The sequence below is a fragment of the Xylaria bambusicola genome (assembly GCF_022495145.1).
Source record: "Xylaria bambusicola strain CBS 139988 unplaced genomic scaffold F5B22scaffold_2, whole genome shotgun sequence".
NCBI lineage: Eukaryota > Fungi > Ascomycota > Sordariomycetes > Xylariales > Xylariaceae > Xylaria > Xylaria bambusicola.
This window is the reverse complement of record NW_025953555.1, coordinates 2,056,181-2,068,391: the sequence shown is the minus strand read 5'-3', so window position 1 is coordinate 2,068,391 and position 12,211 is coordinate 2,056,181. Positions and strand designations below refer to the sequence as shown.

The 12,211-nt window shown below is 48.8% G+C and overlaps 1 protein-coding gene across 1 annotated transcript; it reads left to right on the top strand.

The window, feature by feature from the left end:
• The first annotated feature begins 533 nt into the window (after nt 1-533).
• F5B22DRAFT_173633 (glutamate-cysteine ligase) lies at nt 534-3,488 on the top strand. Its single transcript, XM_047969348.1, has 6 exons — nt 534-824; nt 899-971; nt 1,035-1,100; nt 1,159-1,433; nt 1,489-2,074; nt 2,129-3,488. The coding sequence occupies exons 1-6, from the start codon at nt 814-816 to the stop codon at nt 3,176-3,178; spliced, it is 2,061 nt and encodes a 686-aa protein (XP_047836055.1). The 5' UTR covers nt 534-813; the 3' UTR covers nt 3,179-3,488.
• Nucleotides 3,489-12,211: the final 8,723 nt, after the last annotated feature.

The following is a 12,211-nucleotide window of genomic DNA, read 5'->3' as shown; positions in this document are numbered from 1 at the left end:
ATATCTCTCGTGTAGGTGACAGAGTGTACATGGCTTGTGAGGTCTTCTGTTCATCCGATACTCCAAACTTAAGTTACACCATTCGACTCACCCAATCCTCGAACCTGGTGCTTCTCCACTCACGGGCGGAATAGCGCCATACCGATGGTAGAATCCTGACATTCGGAACGGTGCCATTTACCTTTATTTTTATAGCCAGGTTCTTATAAAGAAAACACGGGACGTGGGGTTTTCCCAGGTTGTAAAGGCATTCTCCAACAGTGAGTGGCAGCAGGGAGAGATTGCGTGCTTGGTCTAATACTGACTGCATGACCAAGCCCCCTCTTCAGCACGCTTACCAACACCTCTCATTCGCAGCGATGTCCCTGAAACCCTGAATCGTCGTGGGGGTTCATCGATTCGGTGCCAGGAGTTCTTGGAGAGCCTCTAAAGGTAAACCGGAGTGACGAGTAACTATCAATCAGGTGAAACCGGCATCAGCCGCTTCTAGTGACCGTCAAGGCTATAAGGTTACAGCTCGGGGTCTTCTCTCTATCTACTCTATCGGCACACCGAGACAGGTCATTGATTTTCCACATTCCCGTATTTTCCGGGCCCGGGGCAGCCATAGGAGCAATAAGCATTGTGGTTGGCTAGAGACACCTTGATACAATTCACGTAACACGTCTGGAAGCATCGAGCAAACAAATTTTTGTGCTCCCTGTTTCTATTTAAGAGAACAGCTTGAAGATCATATTGCCAAAGGCGGCTATATCACCTCATCCACTTCTCTGCTAGACATTTGACTAGTTTACCCATCTTTTATTGTCCCGGATGGGCCTCTTGTACGTTGACTGACTGTCGAGGATGGATGAGCCCCATCACTATTCTCCGTTCTTTCGCTGATCGCATCTTATAGAGCTTTGGGAACTGCCCTTGATTGGCCAGATGCGCAGAAGCGTGCGCAACAAGTCAGAGAATGGGGTATCAAGGTAGTACTACCATGCCAGTGACGGCTCGCCAGTTGGAAGGACCTAAGACTGACTGAGGGGTAGCAATTGCTCGAGATCTGGAATAAGGCAAAGCACAAGGAGCGAGATGCCATGCTCTGGGGCGATGAGGTGATCGACGCCATGCTCCTTTCGGGCTGAGCCGCACGTCTAACTCGTTCTCTGATAGGTCGAATACCTTGTTGTCCGATATTCAAAGGAGGAACCGAGTGTACTCCTTTCTCTCCGGCAAGCCGACATTTTGAAGGCATTAGCTGCGGACGAGGAGCTGGCCAACAAGGGCGGCGGTGTTCCCGATCTGCAAGATGTCAAAACGAAGAGCTCGAATCCTCTGCCTGTGTTTCACCCCGAATTTGGGAGATTCATGCTAGAAGCCACTCCAGGCAAGCCTTGGGGTATTGGCTTCAAGGAATTGTTAGACGTGGAGTCTGATATGAAGATGAGGTAGCCCTTGCCTTACACGAGTATGCATTGGCGTTGAATGCTGACTAGAGCTCAGGAGAAAGATCGCTAAGGAGCATATGGAAAGTGAGGAATACCCTATCACACTTACGACTTTCCCACGTCTTGGTGTACCTGGAGTATTCACCGATCCTTATTATCCCCCCTCGGGACCTAAGCTACGGTCTCAGTTCGTCCCAGATGAGATAGCCAATCCTCACATACGTTTTCCCACCCTCGCTGCTAATATTAGATGGCGCCGAGGAAAAAAGGTACAAGTGAATGTTCCCGTTTTTCATGACGAGAAAACACCAAACCCCTGGAAAGATCCTACGGTCAATTATGACCTTCACAACTGGCCGGAAGATGGTGATGTAAGGAATGGAGCAGCGCCAGATAACTTCATCCACATGGATGCTATGGTGTTTGGTATGGGAAGCTGTTGCTTGCAAATCACATTCCAAGCGAAGAACATCACCGAGGGTAGGAAGATGTATGATCAACTCAGCCCCCTTGGCCCCATCATGCTAGCATTAACGGCCGCCACACCAATATATAAAGGTTTCCTGGCAGATACAGATGTCCGCTGGAATCAAATCAGCCGGGCTGTTGATGATCGGACTGCTGAAGAGCTGGGAGAAAAAGTGAGTAGACCTGGGACACAATTTCCCGAGACTTATCAGCTAACTTTTCACCAGCCCCTGAAAGAAAGTCGATGGCAAATTCCCAAATCTCGCTACGCATCAAATTCCACTTATATAAGTACCGACTCACGCCTCCGGCCTGAGTACTTTGACCCTAATCTCATCATTGATGAGTCTATCAAGGCTCAACTTCTTGAAGGTGGCATGGATGACTTGCTAGCCACTCACTTTGCGCACCTCTTCATTCGGGATCCTATTGTCATCTTCAATGAAGATCTGGAGGAGCTCGATCTTACGAAAGCCGATCACTTTGAGAACTTGCAAAGCACCAACTGGCAGCACATGCGCTTCAAGCCCCCGCCGGCAGGGTCGGACATCGGCTGGCGTGTCGAGTTTCGACCCATGGAGATCCAAATTACGGATTTTGAGAACGCCGCGTTTTCCGTCTTCATGGTACTCATCACCCGCGCGATCCTGAGCTTTGACCTGAACTTTTATATCCCCATCGTCAAGGTTGATGAGAACATGGAGACAGCACATGCGCGAAACGCCGTGCTTGAAAAGAAATTCTACTTCAGGAAAAACCCGTTCCCTAACCGAACACCTCGCAGCGCCGTGGGGTCAAATGAGAATTCTCCGACTGCTAGCCGGCCAGCGACCCCCGTTAGCCCTGTTGAGGACGAATACGCGCTGATGACGGTCGATGAGGTGATCAACGGGTCCAAGTCCGAGGAGCACGACTTCCCCGGCCTCATCCCCATTGTCGAGAGTTACCTCGACTCCGTCAATGTGGACGTGCAGACACGCTGTGAGTTATCCACGTATTTGGACCTCATCCGTAAGCGTGCGAGCGGCGAGCTGTGGACGGCCGCGAAATGGATCCGCCACTTTGTCGCCACACATCCTGCGTATAAATGCGACAGTGTGGTTGACGATGAGATCCAAAAGGGGCTGGTGAGCGCCGTGATAGACATCGGAGAGCGTGAGCAGGCTGGCCGGGGCTGGAAGGGTCTCAACGTCCCCGACTTAGCGAAACTCCTCGACCAATTCAGGGGAGGATGCGGGAGCAACGGCGTGAAGCGGTCATCGGATGAGATAAGCTGATTTACCTACCAACGCGGTGTTACCCCGTAACATCCCTTGTGGCGTTCCGCTAGCCCGGGATATTCACGGTACATCCAGGGGACATTGACGGTTTCCAAGTTGCTTTTTTAAACTCTTTTAGCTTTCGTTGTCCCGGCATTTTCACATTTCATTTCATTGTTTTGTATTCAACCTAATGCACTGGTGGTATTTATTAAATCACTAGGACAGGGCTTGATGCAACCCCGTAGAGTCCCGTATTCAGCGATTAGACATCATCAACGATATTATAGATGCGCTACAGCAGACAGCGTTGTACCTCAGAAGAACATTCATCCTATTTACCATCTTACTTTATCGTTGCTCGAACCGGTAGTCTAGTGACGTGACCATTGTAGTGTTCGTCAATGTACCGTAGACCCAGACTACGAGGCCTTGGACGAGTCCTGGGTCACGAATTCGCTCTCAAGAAACTCTTTCTAGGTGGCGCGCTCCTTCAATATTAAATGTATGTTGGCCACAAGCATCAGTAAGCACTGCCTCATCAATAAAAGTCGAGATAACTGATCAATCAACTCCGACTTTCCGCCGAGCCATATACCCGGGCTCAAGCCTTCTTCCCTTCATGCATTAATCAGTCGATGGCGGCTTTAAGAGACTCAGCTGGACTTTCTATACTCTTCCCCGCCGTGGGCGTAGTGAACAGTCTGTCACTTGTGGCTTGGGATGCGAGCCCTCGGGTTACCGTAACAGTCAGTATGGGTAAAGCCACGTTGAGTAGGTACAGTAGGTATATACTGTATCAATCCTAAGCGCCTGTTAACGCACTGCATGCGTGCGCTAATGTCACCGTGCGCATCGTATCATCTGCTTTGAAGCTGGAGATCCTACCATACGATATCGTCAGATGTAGCCTACGGAAATTCCGCCACGAAAGGTATCATGTAGCGAGAAATCACTTTAAAACTCATGCTATGAATTTTGCTAAGCCCGTACCTTTTCATTCGTGATATAGCATAATGATTATACTAGATAAAAATCGGAAAAGATGGATACTCGAAGACATGGTCTTGGTACAGGGCTACCTTTGATAACCCGTAAGCATTTATAAGTACCGAAAACGAGTTCCGTTTTGAACTTGCGCAAGCTATATTTATCCCCCTTCGCCGTTGAAGCTGATTGTTAGGTCGTTGAAATAATTAGTTATACATCCTCGTATATACTTTCCTCCTTACTTCGTACTTGCAAGCACTGGGCTGCATTTCAGCCCACCATCAAACTTAGGAAGTGTTTGCGAGGGAGCGAATAGGTCCGACTATCTATCAACTCACGCGAAGCTAGGATAAACGAAACGATCAACCTATCAAGTCGTAGATGGTATAGATGAAATGTACATACACCGTGCCATCGACCATACACTGGACTTGTTCTGAACAGACATCACATTCATCTTGCATATGCAGGGATGTAAATCGGCAGGCAGGCACAGGCACAAGAGATTTTATGAGCCTATAGTAGGACGCCATTCATCCTCCGTCTCAAAGAACCTGAGGGCACGGTACGCCATCGCATGACCCCCAACATGATCGATCGCAAGCTTCCCCGGCGGCACAGCGCCCATCCAGGATGGCGGGACGAGGGTAATTTACGCATACTCGATGCGGTACTTCTCGGGGACCGTATGTCGAGTACGTAGTACTGTATGAACAACCTTGATGGCGTAAAGGGTACATAGGTGTATATTCTCGTGACACCGCCATGTCACCGAACCTACCTACCATAATTAACGACTTGGCGGTTATCATGACATAGGTGGTGGGCCGTTTGAATGATGGGCGGGACCAGCCGTTCGGGAGAAGCAAAATAGAAAGTCTCGAGACTAGAAGAACAAACGGAATAGTATACTCGAGCTGAAAATACTATGTACTTGGAATCGTTCGCGCGGAAATAGTGTAGGTAAACGGTGGTTCGATCCACAGGTTAGGTGTACCAGTCGCCAGGTGTACGGAATAGAAGACAGACCCTCTCCTAACCATTTGTGGTAGAAGCAGAAACGCCACGCATTAGCTAGCATAACCACTACCTACCTATACCTACTTCGTATGATAATGACGACTTATTTCTACACATATACGAACACTATTCACTGTAGGCTGTTTGCTATGTATATGAGATAAGACATGTTCTCATCTTAGACATGGGGAGAAAGGGACATTGGAGGTAAGTTCCAGCAAAGTAGACAGTAAAAGTCTCCCTCTCGGTCCCGGAATCAAAGACATGCGTTCCAGAGTCACACATATTCATGCGCAAAGATCGATCTTGCAGCGTGGTGGAAAGGACAATCACCAGGGAGGCGTATCTTAGTAGATTCGCGCCTCACTGTGTAAGACTCACGTGTGATTGATGTGAGTATACGTGTACTTGAAGTGCACAGACGGCACGGTGATAAGGATGGTGATGAGATAGGTACGGTAGGCCGGAAGGATTCCGGTGTTCTTGCTTTCATTCTCGCAACACCACACCACACACACCACACTTACATATTAATAGAGTAGCGAGAAATACTTTTCTTTTTTTTCATCCTCCTCTTGGTATCTCTCCTCTACGTACTATAGTAGCTTATCTTTAATTCTCCCCCGTTTTCAAGTCACGTCGCCACCCACCACTTACAGGACCTGACAAACGTTAGCATACGCACTATTAATGACATCTCATGAGGAATCTTATATGTAGAGTGTGGTGGTATGCTGTACTTAGATATTCCGGATGCAACGGAATAATGATGGATACTATAAGCGACATGACGAGCATTGATACGCCCGGTCTCGATCTACGATGCTACCTATTATACTCCGTAGTACCTGATCTATACAATGCCGAGTGTCTTATACTCTCCCTGTTAGAAATGAAGAAAAGCCAGGTATATTCACAAATATAAGGCTACCAGGTTTAAAACTTATTTTTAGTTGTACTTGACGACGAGATATTAATAAGCAGAATCAAAGCTCCTTACTCTACATAGTAGTCTAGAAGCTCGGGTATCTACTAGTGAAAACGGTCGACCTTCACCTCGCCCCACGCGCGTGCGTGCGCGAGTCAGACGGCTACAGTAACCTGGCCAGAACCTGGCTATCCACTTTCACAAGCGAATGTCTGATCGCAGTCTACTAGTGCTAGATGGCATCCACTATATCGTGGCGAGACTGCAAGGGGCAGCAGACCGGTGAAGACTTGTTTCGAGATCTCGATAATCGCCCCGCTAGCATCTTGCTGGCTTGCTTGCTTACAGTATCACGTAGTAGACTACATTGCCTACTTCTGCCTACTGTACAAGAAAAGACACATGCTAGCGCTGATAGGATTCATCCCGACTAAAATCTCCAGTCCCAACGACATCAAAAGGATCTACTAACAGTAAACTAACAGATGAGACGCTGTGGGGGTTGAACTCGGAAATACTCCCGCTGGGCCCCGTTCAATTTCTAAGCTTATGGAAGATGACGTAGTTGAAGCCCCTCAAGACCGACATGTACAGCAAAGTACTGGGACAAAGATATACAAACGACTGGACTCGAGCATGATCTCGTACCAAGTAGGGAGCTTCTGATCCCTCATCCCATGTTCTGTTACTAGGTAACTCGTCTAGCTGTCGCGAATCTCGCCCCAGCGCGGTAGACACAAGCAGTGAAGCTAGCGTTTTGCGGGCCTCCAAGAATCATGGCAAGTGTCCATCGTACGAGGGGCTCTAGAAGGATCACACATACCTACTTACGCTCAAACCCCCTTGCGCCATCGGAATTTCATCTGTAGTAGTGTTTGAGGGAAAAAAAAAAAAAAAAAGCATGGAATGAAACCACCATGTATAGACTACACTGTGCACTATAGTAGCTTTTACTTACTTATGGAGGTAAGACAGGAGAGCGAAGATACCCGAGCTAGTAAGAGAACCTGCCTGCAAAAACACCTACGCAATCTTGACTATACTGACACCGCATCTGCCCATCATGAAACCTCATCTGAGATCAGATGATCATCTATGCGGTAGGGTCCCTTTTATCAAGATTCGAACGGCGTCGCTAATATGGTACTAGGGGATCTGATGTGAGGGTGCAAGACCTCACGTCAGGAGATATGGCTACCCATTCGCCTTGCCCAGCCGAAGCGGCAAGGAACATATTGTCAAGGGAAAAGAAGGTTATCTAGTCGAAACTATCTGATCTAGAATAGGCTTTGCATATCAGTGAAGGGGCGTTTTTTTGTCGATGATTAAGTTGGTATGACGGGTTTCCCAGGTCATCCCGTCGTCAGCTGCAGCTTGGACTATAATACAGCTAGAGTGAGGCCTACCTTAGTCTCGGATGCGAGTGGAGAGGCGGAAAAAGTAGAAGACTGGAATCTGTTAGCTTGCATGGCCGGATCGACGATGCAAGTTGGATTGAGATGGTACTAGGCTGCCGCTGTACACTAACTATATATTAGACATGGCGCGAACTCTCAATTAAGCGCATAGCTTGATTTTTCCAGCATAAGCTCCGGATATGACAATAATTCGCGAGACTTCGTCCGCTAGGGTATTTGGAATATGGCAGTACAGTCTGAGATAGTCGTTGCATTGGCGCCAATGTAATAATCTTTACAATAAGTCTTCTTGTGGCGTGCGCGAAGGAGTGAGAATGGTGTCTACAGTAAAGGCGAAGGCAGGCATAAGTAGACCAGTCGCAATAGTCACGACACAGTCGAATTGCAGCAAGGTCATTGGACGCGAGGAGCAACGACGTTAACACGCCGAGACCTAACCATACTTACATCGATTGCTACAGTAGATACTGTAGTATACGCGACGACTGAGATGTACGCTGTTCGGCGATCACTCGGCTGGTTCCGATGAACCATCATCAGCCGTTGTCTTTCGATACTGTTGCCAACACAGATGAACTAGATGAAAGATGAAACATTTACTCACCTACTTACCTATCTATCCGTGAAATAAATCAACCTTCTGAGTCTGTGCTTCAGATCGGGTGGTGAGAGAAGGCACCACGTGGCCGTTGCGATGACTTAGACCCAAGACAAGGCAAACAGATTCCCCTCATCATTCAAGACATGGGCGATTAAAGTCATGTCTCAAAAGCGTGCTTTTCAGAGACATGGCTCGGCGTTGACTTGAGACAAGTACGGGTTCTGTATATATTGTATAGTCACGATACTAGTGGATATAGATCGGTGGTTGGACGGATAGTATACACGAGGTTTGAGACATAGTTGCTCTTGCGGGCGACGATCTCAAACACCGACGGGCGGGCGATGGCATCGATTTGTGCGTGGGGGCGCCGTCTGAGACATTCCCGTTAGCCCGAGGAAGTTGGAGACGAGCCTGTTGGTTTAAGACATCCTGTCTGTCTGCCTATGGCTGGCAGGCCGTAGCGAGGCCGGCGTAGGATGAAAAGTATCTATCTATCTCGCGATATTCATGATTTACCCCTTACCTCAGCCGAGAAACTATCGAGGCCAGATTCCCTCGTGGCTTGATTGGTCGTTGAATGGTGGAGTACTTAGACTACCACAGCACGGCCGTGCTGCAAATGCATGTTAGGTCATTCTGAAATCAGAGATGAGCAATATCTTAATCTCGGGTCCTGCGAACGCCGTCCTTCGAAATCCGGGGAATAACGGATTAGGTAGATTATACGGGCTTTTCATGCGTGTCATAATGATCGGCGACCCTATCATAGGCGTGCCAACGCGTACAAGTTTTGCGACATGGTGCAAAAGGATGGCTGATTGCCGACTGTATCTCCATAGGGCGACGTGAGTATGGCCGTGTCTTGGATCTGTGTGACGGGATTCGCGGGAGTGGAGGTGATGACAGATTGGCACGAGGAGTGCCAGGTAGGAGGATACGGTAGATAGATCGATACTCGGGGGCATCTCACGGAAAGACAAACATGGTGCAAAAGGTCTCCAACAGGTGAAATTGCGGGCAGGGAACTTAAACTAATACTACTACGTTGGAGGTATCGTCAAGGGGGTCAGTCGGAGGGAGATATCCTGCAAGTCTCTTTCGCCCACCCTCCTTTCAATGTCTCTTTTCTTTTGTCGCCGATCTGATGCTGGGATGATCTGATAGTTGCTGGCGCAGAGTCCTTCTGGAGTCGCACACCAACGGCCGCGACAATAGACTTTCGACATGCAAGATGGCGCCAAATGCACCCCAGGCTGGACTCCCTGGCCAACAATTCTTAAGTAGACCCGGGAAACCCAGCCAGGGTTGCAGCCATGGTCCATCAAGGCAATGTCAGGATTGCCATGTGGCAGCGGTGAGTCTAGGTATCAGCGCAACGTACACATGTACCTACCGTAGCCATGACTGGCTGGCCATGAGCCGCACATCGTTGCTTCGATCCGCAGCAAGTCGTCTCGCACGACGCCCACATGATGAGATTTTGGCTCGTTTCTTTTTGCCAATCCCTTCTTCTTCTTCTTCTTCTCCAAAAAAAGGAGTGAGTAGGCATCAGGGGTAAAGATATGCAGATGTGGTGCACCATCGGGTGAGGCGCCCTTATCAATCAACACGGACAGTGACGAAGTATCTTCCCTATTGGAGGTCGTCGCACCAGGTTGATGAGAGATATTGAAGATCGGGACACAGGTAAGATTTCGTTGCAGGTGCAGACCTAGCAACCCGATCAACCGCTCTGATTTGCGGTAGGGCTCTCGAGCTGAGGTACCTACTTTGCTGGCTGCTGACGGCAGAGCGCAGCCTCCGGCCCGCCGTTTAGGTCGCATCCCGTTTCATTGGGGGAGGGGGAGGGGGGAGGCCAGAAGCGTACATCTGGTGGCGCATGGAGTTGATATGCAGTCAGCCGCCGGTTCTCGGTCGGCGGCAAGAGTCTGTTTCCCCCGTCCAAGGTCGCAGTTCAGTTCAACGCCACCGGAATATCTCAGTTGATCTCGCAAGCGAAACCATGTACTATAATGCGCTAAGTGATGGGATAGATTTCATATCATCGATTGCTGTCCAGATGTGAGCTACATTTCCCGTTTCTTCCCGTGAAGCCGAGTATGAACATCCGAGGATGAAGATGACTGAGTAGCACGAGGTGACTGTCTATCCTATCAGATAACCAGTCGTCTCGTGGAACGTGAGTAGTTCTGAGAGCATTCCCCATATACTACCGGTAATAGGAGTGGCATTGTTTGTGATCTGCCCAGTCGGGGGATATGTGTGAAACAGTTGGTTCAAGCCGCCTTTCAGCTTCTAGCCTTATCTAAAAATGTACATACGTCATTGTCCCAGTGTAGCGTATGGAGGATTCCTACTTACAAACGCTACGGACGAAGTTGGGTCTCAACGAGTCAAATACACGACGAGGCTCAGTCAGAGTGGCTAGCACGTCTTCAGACAAGGGGAAACAGGCAAGCAAGCGATGGACTAGACACATCCATAGGGGTACACAAGCGCTGCGCTGGCGCAATGCGGTTCTATAGCATGCGCGATGCTCCTCGGGGACACACAACATCAAGTCGCGAAGTGAGACCTGACTGCCAGCTTTCAGTCAAGGGACCTACGTCCGTACGGAAAACTATGCGTCAGCCACCGGGCGACCCAGAGCCTAATTTTAGGTGAGACAAATGCAACCGGGAGAGGGAAAGGGGTCTCGGCTCCATGACCTACCAGACCTACCTAGTCCAGCCAGCCGATTCCGTTTTTTTCCCCCTCTCTGACCGGTCTCATTCAGTTGGCGTCCGTTCGAAAGCACTTACTGTCCGTGCCCTCTTCTTCCCTTGTGTGTGTGTGTGTGCGCGCGCTTGTGACACAGCCAACTTGGCAATATGCCTAAGCAACAACTCAAGCACATGTTGTTGATCTGACAGCTCACATCGTATGGCATGGCATGGGCTGTGAAGGAGTACGCTTCCCACGCGTGGTGCTGTGCGACGCCCACAACGCATACTGCTCCTGTTAGCGCCGATATTAACAGTACCGTTGCCGTGAAAATCCAAGTGCCTCTCTTCACTGCCGGTTGTGTTAGCATAGGTACGGTACATGTAGGTTTGGCTAGCGGAGCTCAATCCTCTTGACTCGTGTTAGATGGGAGCACACCTTTGCCATCACCTAGCGCTATATTAAGAGATATAACTGAGTCATGGAGCTATCTGAGCTACAAGGATAGAGGCTACATAGTAGAACCGCATCATGGTCATCTCTTACATAGTACATATATTCGAACGAGTGGGTGATATTAGTATTCTATACTGCCTCTCTACCTGTCCCTTACCAGGCCTGGTTCATAGTAGGCTACAAACGAATGACCTAAGAAGACCCAAAACATCTCAAAATGCCTCATCCATGAACACTGTACCACCACCAGCTAGGTAAGTTCACGGAAGCAGTAGTCTATCTAGGATATGGGATGGGGTTTTCTGTGCAGGTGAGACATAAGATGCATTTTGGTATACGTATTCAGAGAGCGCCGCCCACACGCCTTTGGCGAGAAAATGCCCGCCATCTATGCCATGTAATGCATTATCTGTCAACCCGCGCTCGACTTCATGCATGCATTTTGAAACGCAAAAAGCAGCATCTTTCACTTCCTTCCTACACCCTCATAGCACGAAAAAAGAAAGCGTCCCACAACTCGATAGAAAGTGGTAAAAATAATAGATGATGGCCAGTACATAAATCTTGCCCCGACCAATATGCCTATCTCTAACACATCAATAAATATGTGACCAAAAAGATGAAACTCCACCAAGAAGAACCAAGCGCCGACTGATGCTGTGACCTGATGTGCCCAAAACCCTTTTGCCCACGTGAGGGTATATACAGTGAGATCCGGAAATATCAAAACAAAACGAGAGTCCCATCAGCGTGCGAGGTGCTTTGACATGAATTATATATAAATGTAGTTATCGTAGGCGATGCGAGATGCCCTCAACTATGGCGGGGCGAATATGATGGCTGATATGAAGTTTGGCCATAGCTGTCGGTGGTACTTTCGCCTTGATCGGTAGTTCGTAACGGGGGGAGTTATTACTTGTCGATTAGTAGAA

Coding starts and splice junctions, on each gene's coding strand:
- F5B22DRAFT_173633 (XM_047969348.1), top strand. Junction 972..1,034: donor TCAGAGAATGGGGTATCAAG/GTAGTACTACCA, acceptor ACTGAGGGGTAG/CAATTGCTCGAGATCTGGAA. Junction 1,434..1,488: donor GAGTCTGATATGAAGATGAG/GTAGCCCTTGCC, acceptor ACTAGAGCTCAG/GAGAAAGATCGCTAAGGAGC.